Genomic DNA, 17,482 nt, shown 5'->3' on the forward strand with positions numbered 1-17,482 from the left:
TTTTTTTCTTTGGGTGCAGGAGGAGCATGCTGAAATGGAAAGACCTCTGAATCTATAGCACACTGACAGAAAATGGTTTGAATGGTATGCTGCAGAGTGCTGCTGTACTTCTCAAAGACAGCTGAGAAAACTGCACAAAAATCACAAAGTGTATGCTTCTGGAAATGTTTTTTGAGAGAATCTCTAATGTAGTCTATCCAGTTGTACAATTATCTTCCCCTTAAAACTTCTGTGGTGCAAACAGAGGCTGCAAAAGAACTACATTATTTTGTTCTTGCATCTGCCTGTGTTTTGTGATGGCTTGGTATATTCTTATATTAATGGAAAACTGTATGTTTGTTCCAGACCAGTTTTTAAGGATAATGTTTTACTTGTGCCAGAATTTTAAAGTAAGGAAAAAAAGGCATTCTCTTTCCCAGTGATGCTTAAACAATGTTGCTGACTGTATTTAATATTATATATTTTAATTGTTTCTCAAAGTAACAGCAAGGCAGATATCTGGGGTAACTGGAGAATTAATAGAATTAAAACTTAAGCAAGAGCAAGAAAAATTAGACCAAGAGAGAATCAATTTTTCTTTTAGCTTTACCTTAGTTTTACACGATTTACTCGGAGACTGGAGAGCTTTGGGGAAGTGACCTCTAACAAAAAAATGCAGAACTTGTAGTCCTCTTAGAAGGCAGAAAGTAGAAGAGAGAAAAGTTTTCACAGGTGACTTGATAGGAAATGAAAAGCTCTGAATGTGCAACGGAAGACTTGCCTTGCCGTCTGGTGTAAATTGTGATGTCTGTTCTAGACAAGTAGGAAAACATCCTCCCCTTGTTTTGCTTCCTGTCTGTGTCTTCTGGGACTGTGCTCTGTCCTTCTGACTTAGGAATTCATTACCCCTTTTGAAGCAGCAAGCCCCCCATCTCATGAATTCGATCTAGGTATTGGTGTACAATATTATATAGGGTGCCTGATGGTCTGATACTGTGTGTGAAACCCGAAACGTTAATGCCGACTCTGCATTGCCTTCACTGAACTTACTCTCTCTTCTAAATGTTTTCCAAGTCTATGAACACAAATCTTGGTATTTGTTATTATTAATGCATTCTTGTTGCAAGAAATGAGATACAAATCAAGAGCTAAACTACCTGGGCTCAAAGAAAGCATGAAAGCGACCCTGTTACTTACTACGAGAAGCCTGAGCCAACACATCTCTGATTCCAGTAACTAAAATGATGTCATGCCTCGTGTGATGGGATGCCGGCATCTTAAAAAAAAAAAGCTGTTGAACTTCTAGCAGGCCACCACGCTGGTTCGTATCAAAGCAGTGTAACGTAATTGCTTCGGTGACCTGACTGAATTGCCCTCCTGGCTGATGCATGAAGGTAAGACGTGAAGGTAAGACACCCTGATGCGCTCGGAGGAGGTGGGGTGGGAACGGGAGGTTACTGCAGAGCCACCTGAGCACCCCCCTGCAAAACCATCTCGTCCGTCGCTAAATTCTGGTGGAAAACGTGTCTCCGAATACCTTATGAAGCCGGCGTAAGAAAAAAAAAAAAAAGGCCTCATGAAGCTGCCACGGCCCACCTGTTCAACCACGGGCTGCTCTGCCACGCGTGTGAAAAACGAAGAGCGTTTGCGTTCCTTTGTCTAACGGACAGCTTTGCCAGCAGCGACCTTTCACCACGGGAAAGGGAAGAACCTCCTCTAACGCCTCCCCAAACGCCGCTTCGGGGGAGAGGAACGGCGCCTCCGCACCGCGCCCCTGTAGCCAAAAGACCACCCCACCCCCCCCCCCCCCAGCGGATCCCGCCACCCCAGGCCGCTCCCCCGCGGGCGGGCGGCCGGCGGGAGTCCGCCGCCGCTGCAGGTGGCGCCAGCGCCCCGGCCCCGGCGGGGCGGGGAGGAAGCGCGCTCCTTCCCGCGAAGCTGGGGGGGGGGGGGGGGGGGTGTGTGTGTGAGGGGGGGGTGGGTAGGCGCCGCTCACGTGGGGGCGGCCGTTTCCGGGCAGGTTCTCGGGGGCGGAAGGGGGCTCGCGCTGCCGCGTGGTTGGTGAGTGAGTGACCGGCGCGGCGGGCGGGCGCGCGCGGGGCTCGGCGGCGCCGTTGCCGCGCGGGGGGGGGGTGGGGAGGAGGTGTCCGGCCCGGCCCGGCCCGCGGGGGCGCCGGGGGCCGCCGCCCCGCCCCGCGCTAACGGCCGCCTTTTGTGCCACCCACCCCCTTCCCGCACAGGGCGGCGGGAAAACGTGAGCGCCGCGGCGGGCGTGCTGGTCCCGGGAAACCGGTGGCCTCGGCTCCTCTTGGCCGCCGCCGCCCCTGCCCCACCTTACCCCACCCCCCCCCCGGCGTTAGCGTGCTGCCGCTCGCCCGGCGGCTTCCCTCAGCCGCTGCTCCCGCCTCGCCTGCCGCTGGTGGAGCCCCGGCGCGGCTGCGGGGGGCTCCCGGGAGCCGAACTCGCGGCCTCCCCGGCGGGAGCCCCGGCGGCGGCGGGCGGGCGGGCACTAACGCGCCGTATTTAAACGCCTCGCAGAGCGACCGGAGCGGCAGCGGCTCTTGGGGAAGAAGGCGGAAGATGCCCCGGGACGGTGAGGAAGGTTGCTTAGCGGCCTAGACCTGCGGGAGGAGGAGGAGGAGCCGCCGCCGCCGCCGCCTCGGCAGCGCTTTGGCGTTGGGGTAGGGCGGCTGCGGCGCTGGCGCGGTTTTTGCTTGTTAGGTTTTGTGGTGACGGGGGATGCGCCCTGCAGCCCGGCAGCCTCGGCAAGTTAATTGCGAGTAAGTATCGCCCTTTGCTGGGAGAGAACCCGCCCAGGTGGAAATGTTTATGGGGTGAGAGGAGTTAGGGCATGTACTTTGCCTGCTGGTTTCTCGGGATTTTCCTGATTCCTTGAGCTAAATGTGCTGGTAGCAGGATTCCCTGAGGATACTGCCTGAAAACTAAGGGAGTAAATCACAGGTGGAGCGGTCGCTCCTTTTGTTTCCACTCTCTTTCCCTAAGCCTGGTGCAAGGGTGGCTGAGTGACGCTTCAGAAGTAGCTTCTGAAAAGTGCTGCCTGCAGCTTTCTGTTAAAGGGAGTTAGTATTGATTTGAGGTCGTTTTAATGTTTTGGATTGTAAAACCAAGCGTTAGCGCAGAAACTGTTAGGTGCGCTTAGCTCGGTCCTGTTGGAGGAGGGCCGACTGAAAATATGGTTGAAGTCAAAAGGCAAACAGTTGTTTCAGCAAGAAGTTTCATTAAAATATTTGCATAACTTCAGAAGCTGCATCCGGTTTTGCTTAATGGCTTATTACGTAGGCACTCTGGTGTTTTCACGGCTTTGGTTTTGTAACTGGTTTCTCTTTGATTTAGCGTAGTACGTATTGACTGGAAATGGATATGTCTAGATTTCCAGTAAAGTATTTCCAAAATATGCAGTGCAAGGTAAACTGTGCTGCTTTGCTATAGGAGGAGAAAGTATATTCTATAAGCATCCTCCTTTAAAAGAGTTTAATTGCCTTTGTTTAGGGGTGAGCACGCCTGCATTGTAAAGTTTTTAATGCTCCTTGGAAGCCCAACATTTTCTCTCCTAGAGTGAGGCTTCCTAAATATCTCCATTAAAGCAAGCTTTGTAAGTAGAAATAACATTCATGTCAAAAGTTTCTAGCTATTTCTGTACGCTCTTGCAATCAAGAAGCAAAAATCTTGTTGTAATTCTTTTCTAGAAGATGCATATGGTAAAAATCAAAAGCTTATAAAACCATAGTTGTTATACTTGGACACTAAAGGACCTTTTTATTTTGGTACCAAAGCCAAAGTTTTTTTAAAGCCTTTTCAGTTGATAGGTTGCTTATGCTAAACTTACACTTCAGTTAAAGTGGTCTTGCAGGTAGCTGTTTTAAGCTACCATGTGAAGAGCAGAAATTAAGTTGTAGTCAAATGCTTTTATAATCAGTTGTTTAAGTTGTTTTAAAAGAACGGAAAATGGCAATTGGATTTAAAACATTCCTAAATGATTATCCTGATGATGTGTATATGAAATACTGTAATACAGCACAAATGTGCAGTTTGAAGTCTGTGGGGAAATCAGCTGTAGAATTCTGTTTTCTAGAGTGAATCATGATCATATCCAACACCAAAGAATCTTTGTTTGGATATTTTATTTAGAAATTTCTGGGTTTACTCAGCTGTACTGTTTTTTTTTCTTTTGGTTTTTTTAGTTAGTTTGGTCTTAAAAATTTGAAAGTTGTGTTCGCAACTTTTTTGTATAGTTCAGATATTAATAATATGCAGAACCCAGTTACCCAAAGAGTAGTTTGAAAGAAAGAAGAAACAAAAACTTTATGTACCTGACAGCAAAGACTTTATACTGTGTGCAGTGAGGTCTGGAAGTATTCAGATTTCCAGCTCTGTAAATTACCCGTTATCATTAGAAAGTTGTGAGACATTAAACTTAAGCATCATAATGGCTTTGTGCTTGTCTCCCCCTTCCCCCTTTTAAATTGTGATTTCTACAACCACTTCTAGGAGTCTTCAGACCATGGATTCATGGTCTTAATTAACAGAAATCTAGGCACAATTTGTATGTGATGTTGAGTGTTGTGACACCAGCTTCTGGAGTTTTGTAATTAACTAATTTAGAAGTATGGAGATCGAGGGAAGGAAGATAAAGGAACCTGTGGTGTAGTGTTTGTTGGGTTTGGGTTTTTTGGGGGGTGGGGGGTTGATTGGGGTTTTGGGGGTGGGGTTGGTAGCATTAAGAGTACTTTTATCAGTACAGGTGTATCAAAGCCAAAAGGTCTTTCGGAAACTGAAGTGTGGGTTTTAGTTTGTTTTGGCTACTGTATGTCTGTTCTAATATGCCTATAGGCCTGACTTCTGTGTATAGCTACTCATACTACTTTATTTCTTATACCTTATTAAATTTGGCTTAGGTTTTTCAGTCTCTTTTTACTTTATACATGCCTATTTAACCTTGTTTTTTCCACTCCTCCTTTCTAGGTATCATTTTTTAAACGCACAGACTGGTCTTTTCATTGGCTAGTAGAAGTTTTCTTAGATTCTTATCTGCTGCTGTTATCAGTGAAGGCCTGATTGAACCCATGATTTTATCTGTGCAGAACACATGGTATCAATGATTGAGTTGGTAAACAATGTACAAATTAAATGAAACAGTTCACTGAGCTCTTTTGGCTTGACAAGGGTCAAGCATGTAAAAAGTTGATTTATCGGCAGGAACTTTTTAAAACAAAACAAACCCAACAACTTAATCTGATAAAGCAGTGGAAGATGCAGATACTTAAGTGATCTTTTTCAATAATGTGGCGCTCAGAGCAAAGACAACCAAAGGAGCAGCAGAATGTTTTCTGGACACCAGAACAACAGCTGTACCGTATCAGTCTGCATGTCTGTTTAGCCTAGTATCTTGTCTCAGGAGCGGACACTAGTTTATGTATAGGAAAAACCATAAAAACAGTAGCCTTCATTAAGAAGTTGCTGCTCTTTGGTGGAAAAAATATTTGTTTGTAGTGTATTTAATCAAATTAAAATTCTGAATATCTTTTTGCAGAGAATCAGAATGACGAAGAAAAGGAAACATCAAGAAGATTTCCAGAAAGTGAAATTAAAAGTTGGGAAAAAGAAGCCTAAACTAGAAAATGCAACTGATACTACCTTCAAAACAAAGGCCATACAAATTCCTGAGCAGCTTAAAGAAGATGGAGTGCTTCCTACGCAACATAGAAAACTTAACATAAAGGTATACTGCGATGTTACATTCTGAAATGACAGAAAATTACTTGCCATTTATCTAGGCTTACTATGTTTACTAGAGTTGAGGAACAAAAAAATTTAAAAAAGCCCAAACCTTAAAAACAACCACGGCAGAGTATCTGAGTACAGCCTTTCTGTCTTTGACAATAAGCTGACCCATGAATTTAATGAACTGCTGGACCAACGTATAACCCAAGGGAAAGGTTTTCAGCAGTCCAAAAACTGAAGTTGCACACTGATTTAAGTATCTAGGATTAACATTCTGGTTTTTAAAGTCTTGCATCGTAAATGTCCTGGTTTCAGCTGGGATAGAGTTAATTTTCTTCCTAGTAGCTGGCATAGTGCTGTGTTTTGGATTTAGTATGAGAATAATGCTGATAACGCACTGATGTTTGAGTTGTTGCTAAGTACTGCTTATGCCAGTCAAGGACTTTGCAGCTTCCCATGCTCTGCCAGGTGCACAAGAAACTGGGAGGGGGCACGGCCAGGATAGTTGATGCAAACTGGCCAAAGGGCTATTCCATACCATATGACGTCATGCTCAGTATAGAAACTGGGGGAGTTGGCCGGGGGGTAGCGATCGCTGCTTGGGGATTGTCTGGGTATCAGTCAGCAGGTGGTGAGCGATTGCATTGTGCATCACTTGCTTTCTGTATTACTATTACTGTTATTATTACTACTACTACTGTTTTACTTCAATTATTAAACTGTTCTTATCTCAACCCAGGAGTTTTTCTTACTCGTCTGATTCTCTCCCCCATCCCACCGGGGTAGGGGGAGTGAGTGAGCGGCTGCGTGGTGCTTAGTTGCTGGCTGGGGCTAAACCATGACAGTAACTTAAGGACAGGGTTTTAAAAAGCAGGTTTCCTGAGATTATGATTTTTAAAATTTTTTTTATTTCTTTGGGTGGTGGTTCTGCTTTCCTTCCTTTGTGTCGTCTTCTGTCTCTTGCAGCTCTCTGCTTAAACCGAAGAAAGCTGTCGGGACTGAGATTTCATAGTTCTACTTTTGAGAACAAGTATGAGAGGATTTATTTTTGCTCATCCCTCTGTTAAGTCAGTAGGGTTGTGCATAAACTTAAGAATGAGGATTATCTAATTACGTGAAGGACAAGTCATGGTATCTTGTTTTTCCTGTCACTGAATTTTGATTATTTGTTCATTGTTATGCTTTAAACTAATATTATCTTTGTTCTGAATGTCTTATGCTGCTATGAACAGCAGTACATCATGAGAACAGATTTTGTATTTCTGAGTGTTTCAGAAAATGTGGTGGAAATAGGTGGGGAAGTCTAAAGAGCTTAAAGTAATAATGATAGCAAGTATATATGTTTCTTTCCTTTTAGGATCTGCTTTCACAGATGCATCACTATAGTCCTGGGGTTAAGCATAATGCGCTTCTTGGGCTCAAAGATCTCCTGTCTCAGTATCCATTTGTAATTGACGCACACCTTTCGAATATAATAAGTGAGGTGGCAGCTGTGTTTACAGACAAAGATTCTGGTGTCAGAGGAGCAGCTGTTCACCTGCTGCAATTCTTGGCTTCAAAAATAAGAGCGGAACAGATTGCTCCATTTTTTCCTTTGGTAAGTGCCCATCTATCCAGTGCCATGACTCATATCAGTGAGGGGATTCAGGAAGATTCACTGAAAGTCTTGGACGTTTTATTGGAAGCATACCCAGCTCTTCTCACAGACCGCAGCAGTATATTGTTGAAGAATTTTGTAGAGCTTATTTCTCACCAGCAACTGTCAAAAAGATTGAAAAGCAAAGAGAAACTTTCCTGGATGCTCTCTGTTAACCCAAATCGCAGAGTAACGTCCCAGCAGTGGAGGTTGAATGTACTTACCAGGCTCAAGAAGTTTCTCCAAGCAGTGGTAGATGGATCCAGTGAAATAGAGGATGAAGGGCTTCAAGAACAAAAGGATAGCCCTCATTCTGTGAGGAATCCAGTATGTATAAGTTGGAAGGTCCATGCAAATAATCAGCAACATATACAGCTGTTTGAAAATGGTGGCTTACGACCAAAGATCAACTCATCATTTAGACTGAGGTGAGAAAACAATAACTAATTTAGGAATTAATGTCAACTGTGTGATTGCAGTGTTAAACCGTGGCTTGTTGCTGTTGAAGACAACTATTTAATTTTTATTGTGGGATTGTCCCTTAGCCATCTTTTAGGGCATTTACTGTAATGTGCGGTCTTATTGCAGTGCCTTGAAAACATGGAAATACTCAGCAGATAACCGTGCTATGTGTATATCATGCATCTTCCCATTATCAAATAAAAGCTTTATTTTATGCTATTCATAATAATTTTGGAAGACCAGCTCTAGTGGTTTTTTTGGAATGCAAACCGACGACTACAGGTTGTTGCAGCATATCAAATAGACCTGGGGGCAAGCAGGCAAATTTCTCTACATTAAACGTAAGCTTGTTTCTTATACTGTGGTAGTGAATCTTACTGAAGTTTTGTGCTTTTACCTTCAAGAGTCTATCATAAGTTTAGGAGTCTGTTTTCTTTGAATATAGCTCCTTTTTAAAAGGACAGCATGATAAGATGTGTCTCGCTGTATGAAGTTCTACTGAGTTTCCAATTCTAGATATTTTTAATCAATTCACTGGTTTATATTTTCACTATGGATAAAAGATGTCTCCTCCGAGACCTGTTGATGAATATGGAAGAAAGTGTAGTGTGCTTAGTCACAGAAAGGTTTGTGTGGTTTTTAGTAGTGCTCTAAATAGATGTGAGCTGAAGTTCAGGTAGAAATAACTAACCATCTTTATTTCTCTTCCTCCTTCCTGATTCACCCACTCCTCAACCTGGTGGAGAGCCTCCCACCCCACTTTATGGTACCTTTTAAACATTGGCATCCCATGTATATGCATTACTATAGATTTCACATACCTGCTGGTAGGAGACCTGCAATGATGACTTGAAAAACTGAAACTGTTTAGCCGTTACACAGCATTTCTAATCCATAGATATCAAGGTGGCTTGAAGAGAAACCACAATCCTTGTTTTAAGGCCAGGGGAGACTGAATAAGGGGTATAAGCAGTTACACCAAATTCGTCTAGGAGGTCAGTGGCAGAAAAGCATATAAAACCCACTGCCTAGCCCATTGCTATGTCCATATCGTATCTTTGAATGAGTGAAGTGCAGAAGAAGAGGTGTTCCCTTTCAATACTGCAGATATTTGCCTGAATTAGCAGGTGTTCTCCATCTCTAGTGTGGAGACACACAAATGACCATTCCATTTCCACTCTCCTAGGCTTCCTACGGGTAGATAGCATGTTACTTGTGGTAGGTATAGGAAATTTGCATTAAGCTAAGTAAAATGTGCTGCTTATTCTCATAAGAGTAGTTGTTAACGTAGTGTAAGAGTTCAGTGATGGCCAACAATATCTGCTGCAGGTAAAACTTTGATTGGGAAATAGACCAGTGAAGCCCACTTGAGAGAGGGGGAAGGGTTCAGTGCTGAGCACAAAACAGTCCTATGGACTTCAACTCTGCAGTCAGAAGCATGCAATTGTGGACCACCATGTATCAGAGGATTCGTGTACTGTGCCCTGAATGATACGCAGTGTGTAATATAACATGCCCTGTAATAGCTGAAGATGCATTGTATCCAAGGTCTAGGAAGATAAACTTTACAACTGGTATCACCTGAATTGGGTTCTGCTTTTCTGAGGAGCTAGACTTTGGTGAAAAATCGTGATCCACTTGTGGTTATAAATACTTCCAAAAAGGCATTTGCAAGCATGAGGAGGAGCCAGAAGAATAGAAGGAAACGCTGCTAGAATCCAAGACGACACTGGCAAAGCAAGCTGATGGCAGCAGAACAGAAGAATGGAAAGAGAAGGGGCATCTGCAGAAGGTACTAAAATGTTCTCATTTTAGTGCATTTGTGCATATTTTTGGTATATTAATTTTGCACAAAGGGCCACTACAGCTTGTTTTAGTGGATATCCGCAAAATTCTAAGAGTGGAAGTTACTGTGGTGGCTTTTGAATTTGCCACTTAAATCTTTTCTAGTAGTCTGAAGATGTTTAATTCTGTCTCTTCCAATCTCAACTGGGGCCTTTTACAGGCATTCCCAGGCCTGTGATGTGGCCGTTACTGCAAAGACAAATTATTTCTAATAAGAGGTTCAAAACATCTGTAATGCTCCTCAAGTACTTCCAAAATCTCAAACAGTTTGTGTTTTTTGTTTAAAGAAGTCAGTGCACAAATAATCAAGTCCTAACTATACATAATGAGTTGACCAAACAATAAGTAACTAATTGCGGTGTGTATGTATTGATGGCCTCATTGCTAATACTGCAATTAAGTTTCAAGTTTGTTCTTTAAAAAGTAGGCTTCCAAACACCACTAATAGTATGCTAAATTTTTAAAGTTCCTGTATCTTTTAAATCTTGCAAGTTCATCAAGTAGGGATGGCACCTCACTGATGATTCACCTCACCTAGTGATTACGGAAAGGGATTCTGAGCTTGGAATGCTGAATGGTTCAACAGTGCAAGTCTTAAGACTTTATTATTTTCTGTTGTGTGCTAGGTCTTCCTACTGTGTGTGAATTAAAGATTACAGTGAATTAGGAGATTATTAGAATATATTGTCTGCCTTATGTGCTGATTGTGTTGCTTTTTGTATCAAACTCATTTCAGATGTGGGAAAATGGAAAGCCTTCACAACTTAAATGTGGTGATACCAAGATGTGTGATCTTTTTTTGGACTGGAAGTTGTGCTGAAGAGAAATGGTAGAGCTGTTTCCACTGAGAAAGGACAAAATGAAGCTGCAGAGAAAAGTGAAGAAGACTTGAGAGACCGAAGTGGAAGACAAAGCACAGTGAATAAATATGTATATGGTGGGACCTGTGCATCAGATAGAAATGGAAAATACAGTTCACTTCATGTACTGAGTGTTTCTTTGTAATTGGCAGTACACACAAAAAAGGAGGACGGTAACCTGGCTTAGACTCTGAGCCATAAAAACTTACTGACTTCCAGTGACTTTTCATATTTTAAGCAGCAGAAAGTTGTTTCCTTATTTTCTGTTTCTTTTACACTTCCTTGACTTCCCTTTGCTGAGTTTCTGTTGTCCTCTTACTGTCAAATGGCAGATATGTTACACAGTTTTCTTTTGTTTGGTCCTGCTTTATAAAAATACTGTCATTTTAAAGAAAAATGACACCTTAAGGGGTACACAAATATCTTGCAACTCCCCTCAATAGTATTACATACCGATATGAAGGTAAAATGCTTCGTAGTGTTTCTGAGAGCTGCCTTACCATTAAAGAATAGTGCTAACAGATATGTGACAAAATGATGAACACTTTAACTGACATCAAACCCTCTCAGTGAACCTGTATTGCTAAGGGTATTGCACTAATCAAATGCATACTGGACAGACTACAGTAATACTTTGTCATCATCTGTTACTGGCAATCAGATTTTATTTCCCCCTTTTGTTGTTAACGTTGAGTGTTTAGAGGAGTCTTACCTTAAGAGATGGGGGCTTCTTTTGCAGGGTATGTGAAAGCTGTGCTAAGTATTCTTGCCCAAATGCTTTTGGCAGCTGGGTGGAGTATCCCTTCTGGCTTGGATTCTTCCTTCTTTTTCCACCCCTTGTTTCAGAGAAGTACTGAAATAGTTGGGGGGGTGTGTTACACTTTTGTAAGAATCTTCAGGTGTGTGTTGCCAACTTCTCAGGTTTCATGCACTGTTCACTGGTTAATGGGGAGGTTTTTTTGTGTTCCAGAAATAGATTGCTTGAATTCCAGAGCTCTGCTGTAATATTGGGTGTTATTTTCAGAGAAATGATTAAAGACTACTACTTCAGAACTATTTCAGCCAATTACTGACATTTCAGAATGTCAGCTGAGTGTGTAGTCCTGTCATGGCATAGCATTTACAGGACAACCTAACTTTTTCAGTGAGTTTATGGTCTTGGTATCAACTGGCTTGTCCAGTGGCTCTTTAGAATTCATTGTGGTTATAACTGGAAGATGGGATTTGTCTACTGTGTCTTTAGATGACTGAGAGTTAAATGTCTAAGTTGGACCCATTCACCCTAAACTCTCTTTATGGTCTGAAAGATACTGGTGTCTTTACTGCAGTGTCTGCAACATGGAAGGGACATAGAGCAACAAAAAAGAGACAAGTAAGACAATACATTGACTACGTACATTGGTTGCTACAGTTAATGCTAAGCTTTATAAAATTTTAAGATGTCTGATAGCTGTAGTAGGTACTAAGGATAAAAATAACATTTTTTGTTATGACCAGTTATGTTTCTGCTTGTCCATTTTATTTTGTGCTGGCAATCTAAATTCCATTCCCATCTTGCCTTCACTGAAAATGAGCCTGCATTTGTCTTACACTTTCTTTTTATTCTGTTGCAGACATCTTCTCTCTTCTCCTTTTATGGTTTTTTAATATCTAGGTTTGTTTTGGTTTAGTAATTTTCTTGAGATACAAATTTCAACCAGAGAGCAATGACAGAATAAAATTTTCTATTACGTGCATATTACAGATGCTGGCAACAGCATGAGAGATGTAGCTTCGTAGGATACAACTAATTGGATAATTTAGAAGTGACAGGATGACCAGGAAAAACTGCTTTACCTCTTTAATCCAATATGAAATGACAATATTTGTAAACAGAACTTCTCTGCCTATCTGTGGAAAGAAACCAAATGTTTTTCAGATCCTATTTTGGGTGTATAGGTAATGAAAAATCACTTGGAGAACATCACTGAAATAGAAGGGAGTTTAACAGCAGGTTCAGTGTACCAATTTGATATATATATTAGGAAGTTAGAATTATCATGAGAATTCCCTGCTGTGAGTTAGAAAACAAAATCATTATGGAAAACAATGTCAGAAACCATCGGTTGATATTATTGTTGCTTTTTCTCTTTTTTTTAAGGGCTTTTTTTATTTTGAAACCCTTTCAGAAGCTTGTGTATTGCTTAAAATTAGCAGAAGTTATTCAGGGGTTTCTTTTGTTAAAGAACCTTCTTTTTAAAATGGATACAAATTGCCTGAATTTATCCAGCAGCAGGATTTGGTCATTTGTGCTGATAATCCCTTTTGAACAACAAATGAAGTGTGTTATAAGCCGTGGGGGGGGGGTCCTTGTTTTTCTTGCTGTCTGGGAGGTGTTCTTTTAATTTAAACTGTATCTCTTCATTTTTTGATAATTTTTGTTTAACTTCATTATCAAATCATTTAAATAATTTTCCAGCTAGTTGCTGTCCAGAGGATTATAGTTAAACATCAGGTGGGAACCAAGGTTATATTTTTTCAGAATGATTTTTTTTTCCTATTCATGTGAACAACTGCTATATTTATTATAGCTGTAGATGGTTATTAACTGTAATAAACCACGTGCATTTGACAATACTTTGTAGTCAGTTTCATTATTTTGCTTCAAAGAGCTTAAAGCTTTTTTATTTTGTTATTTTGTGCTGAGTATAGTGAACTCTTACCTGTTGGTTGAAGGTGATATGATAATGCAAAATGTATTTCTCCACTTTATAGACTTTACATATAACAATGGGGAAAGAAATACTGAAATAAGAAGTTGTTACAGAAGCACACAAACTTGCGGGAGCAGGTTTGTTGTAGAGGGTTTGAACTCCCTTTTTTTCCTTACTGAAATATCTAGCAAGAAAGCAAGCAACCATTTAATGTATGAAAAAAAGTATTTTTTCATGTTATTCAGAAAGCAGGAAAGTGGTATTGCTCTGATCTTTATCTTTTTTTTTGCTTTTGTCATTTAGGTCTCTGGCAAGTGTAATGGACAGTGCAGAAAAAGGCCTGTCCTCGGCTGAAAACTTAAAAGGTTTTATTGAGATAATAATTCCATTACTGATTGAGTGCTGGATTGAAGCATCTCCTGCACAATCAGCTCCCATTCTTGGAAACCTTTTGGAATCAGAATCTCAGCAGCTTATGCAGCAAGTGCTTAGTATAATACATTTATTGTGGAAACTCACAAAGCGACATGATGAAACATACAAAATGGTAAGGGAGAAGTTATCTGTGGCATAATGACAGTTCATTTTGTTGTGATCAGAAACTAGTGATTTGGTGACTGGAAGTACTTTATTGAGAGAGAAATACTTTATTAAGAGGAAAAAGCCTAGGTTTTGAGTAGAATTTGAGTTTGGATTTTGTCAAGTCTCTTACTCTAGAGAAGAATCTGTTGAACTGAGCAATGAATTCACCGATAGTCTCGAGGAATCCTTCTTGACAGACTGCAGCACAAAAGCTTTTGAAACTGAAAGTGGTATTGGAGAAGAAGAGCACTTTGTCTCCTAGATAACCTCTAGAATAGAAATTTGAACAAGGCATAGAATGGAGTTGTTTGTTCCTTGTTTTTATGTGTTGAAAAATTTTATGGGGGGTAGGGGGTGGAAATGAACAAACCCTAAGCCCTTGGAAAGGTAGAGGATAATGGTTGTATGAGATCCTGTAATTGCTTGGTGCAACCTACGTTGTTGTCGTGATTGTTAGTATCACAACATGTCAAATCAAAATCTCAATAAGAATTTTGGAAAATACAGTTGAGATTTTTTTTGCCCTAATTATTTTGTCTGTCTTTGATAAATTAACTGCTATTGTTTGTAACTTTTGCTGCTTTTCCAAAGATTCTGCAGACTGGAAAAAGAACACTCTTTTTCAATTTTGGCTGTTGAGAGTAGTTGGAAGGAATGTCGACAGCTCATTGTTTTACCTGTGTATAGGACTGTAGGTCCATTTGCTAAACAAAAATCTGCGTATAGAATAATTATCGGAAATCATTTGTGGAATCATTCCATTAGACCAGAGTTATCCAACATACAGAGCCTGAGGATGGATTCAGTGTGTCTGAACAAAACATGCTGTTCCCCTTTCATCTTTTCTAGAAGGCATCTTGGAAGCAGGCAGAAAGTAGGCTGTTGGCCAGGTAAATACCTGTAGCAGCCCACTGCCGCTACCCTTTTTCTTTAGGGTGCTCCAGAGCTGCTGCCCTCAGCCATAGGGTGCCTGCATTTCGGTCACATGAAGGGAGTGCTCCTGTGTCAAAATGTTTTAGGTACATGCAGTTGCATTATGACCTTAGGATGTTTTGGGGAGGGAAAAAAAAAAATCTGATTTCCATACAACTGTGGGTTTTTTGGAGCATATTGTGTTTTACATTAGATAAACTGTTTATCTTATTTTCCCTTTATAGTCACCTTGTATATAAAATGCATTCAAATGGCTCAGTTTGAAAAGGGAAGCTTTGCTTATTTAATAGACCTTGGACTTATGGGCCAACGTGATTATTAGAGACACGTTGGAAAACCACTATGAATATGCCTATGTGGAAACCTATTAATCTTTGAAATAGTTTAATGGTCATTCTCTGTTATTAATACTTTAATATCAAAAAGATTATTCTGCCTGACCAGTTTGATAGCAGTGCAGGGCTTTTTTGTGATGAACTCTGCTGGATGGTTTGTGGAATGGTGAGTGTGAGTGTCTGCTAACCCACGAAGGAAAATTATTTTTAAATATTGAAAAAAATCCTTTTTCGCTAAGGATGGCCTTTCAGGTGGAAAATGTTTTGAATCAGTGGGCTTTGAACTACAAGTACACTAATGATGGGGGAAGATGAAGGCAGTGTCAGAATAGATCTTAATAGAAAACTCAGGACAGTGACTGCAAGTAAATCAGAGTTCACTCTGATTTTAAGTACCCTGATAAATTGATATAAAACGACTTTCAATTCACATCTGTAACTCACTTCATTTAATATTGCATATACCCACATTAATATGTGCTAAGAAAATACAGTGCTCCAGTTTGGATTAAATGTTGTCGCTCAACCTTGATTTATATCATAATTTTACTCCCTTGTTTTGTGGACCTTCAGGTTCATGCGCAGGACTTCCTGTTTATGTCTGAAAGTAAATATATATGAAAACTTGCAAACAGAAGCTAAAGTTCCTGTTTTTCATTGATTCCAATAATGGCTTTTGGAAGATGATTGCATTGATGTATTTCACTTACTACCATGTTTTCTGTCTATCATCTGCTTTCCTTAACAGGAACTATGGCTTCGAATGAATTACCTTGTTGATTTCGAGCACCACTTCATGCGTCATTTTCCTTATTCTTTACAAGAAACAGTAAAGCACAAAAAGAAAGATTTGTGCAAAGGGTAAGAATACAATCAGTGTCATGTTACAGCTTTTAATTTCGTAAGTGAAACAATGCGAGTCTTATGCTTTATCCAGTATTAAGTTTTTGATGGTGGAAAAGAAAACTTTATTGCATATTCCTTGAAGATCTGTAGAGAGGTTTTTATAGGGAGGTAGCGTGGCTTTGAATTGAGAGGTTTTGGTTGTTCTTTGTAAAAGTATTGTATAGGAATTCGTCTGAATAGCCTCCATAGAAATTAAAATGCCGTCTTAAAGAAATGAAAATATTTTATTGACTGCTTGATCTGGAATCTGCATATTGCGAAATGGTGATTTGTGTTAGTCCGACTAGTTTCGTATTTCTGCATGTTTTCTTCAGTTGACTTAAAACTTTTTTTTTTCCACCCACATCTACTCTTCTATAGTTGTATTACAGGGCTGGATAAATACAGCTAGGAGGGGAGATGGTACACATTGTGCCTATTCTGTGTGGCAAAGCACTACTGGAGCAGGAGAAGACAAACACTCACATGTTCCCTCGCTATTGAGCTGGCAGAGTGGGTGCACCAATTTTGTTCTGGTACAGGCCAATAGCAGGTCGTCTTCCCGCTCAGCTCCCAGATGTGAGACTATATTCATGCAGAGTGTGTTCTGGAGTCATTCTGCACCATTGCAGTCCATATAAAACACTGGTGTATGTACAGTGGGTATCAGCCAGTGTCTGTCTTGGTTTCAGATACTTGCAAACAGTGCCACTGCAGATTGAGCTGTAGTAGAAGCAGCTCTTTTTATACGAAGGGTCTACCATGGTGCAGGTATACTTGAGGCTGAAATCCTGTTTGATATCTTGACTGTTCCATTTTCTCTTCCTAGAGGAGCACACAGATCAGAGGTACAGCATAGCTCTTCATTAAATGCTTTCATTTCAGCTGGGTCTTACCCATTAAGTTTACAAAGCCAAAAGGTGTTTTGCTTTTCCAGGTTTTGACCTGAACACCCTTCCTTGAAACTGAAAATCTCAGAAATAGTAGTTAGGCAATGCAAGCACCTTATAGGTGACTAACCAGACTTCTGTTGATCCTTCTTCACTCTGCTACTAAGTTTTGCCTCACTCTTGCACTTTAAAATAAATATATTGTTGGACACATGCAGGAGAAATAATCTGTGAAACTCTTTTTTTTTTTTTTTTAATGGTTTTGTTTTGACTGTTACTTCAAGACTTCTGGAAACTTAGCTTCATCCTATGAAAAATAGTTGCTTTTGTTTTCCTTGCTTACCAATATATTGAGTTAAAGGCCTGCATTTGGAAACCTTGCGTGGCATTTTGAGGCTTCCTTCCTTCTCCAGTTTGCAAAATGTTGCAGACGTTTACCACAGTACTACTGCTAGTGCTTAGTATCTACATATTCTGAACATGAAAAAGTTATTAGCATTTATGCCATGTGTAAGTGATGTCCACAAGTTGATTTATTTGCTCATATTGTAATGGTTGGCTCTGAACTGAAGGGTGACTACACTTATGTTAGTGCAGATTAAAGTGCTTTTTGTTATTTCGTTTTCACAGCTCTACTTTG

At 40.7% G+C, this 17,482-nt stretch overlaps 1 protein-coding gene across 1 annotated transcript in view; it reads left to right on the plus strand.

Annotated features, from left to right (window-relative positions):
• The first annotated feature begins 2,599 nt into the window (after positions 1–2,599).
• Positions 2,600–17,482, plus strand: part of TEX10 (testis expressed 10) — a 61,735-nt gene continuing 46,852 nt past the window's right edge. The window contains exons 1-5 of the mRNA XM_075705459.1: positions 2,600–2,660; positions 5,531–5,719; positions 7,079–7,785; positions 13,521–13,764; positions 15,816–15,928. Coding sequence (XP_075561574.1) covers positions 5,540–5,719; positions 7,079–7,785; positions 13,521–13,764; positions 15,816–15,928 — 1,244 coding nt within the window. The 5' untranslated portion in view covers positions 2,600–2,660; positions 5,531–5,539. The remainder of the gene's footprint in view (positions 2,661–5,530; positions 5,720–7,078; positions 7,786–13,520; positions 13,765–15,815; positions 15,929–17,482) is intronic.

Source organism: Pelecanus crispus, chromosome 2 (genome assembly GCF_030463565.1).
Source record: "Pelecanus crispus isolate bPelCri1 chromosome 2, bPelCri1.pri, whole genome shotgun sequence".
NCBI classification, from domain to species: Eukaryota; Metazoa; Chordata; class Aves; order Pelecaniformes; family Pelecanidae; genus Pelecanus; species Pelecanus crispus.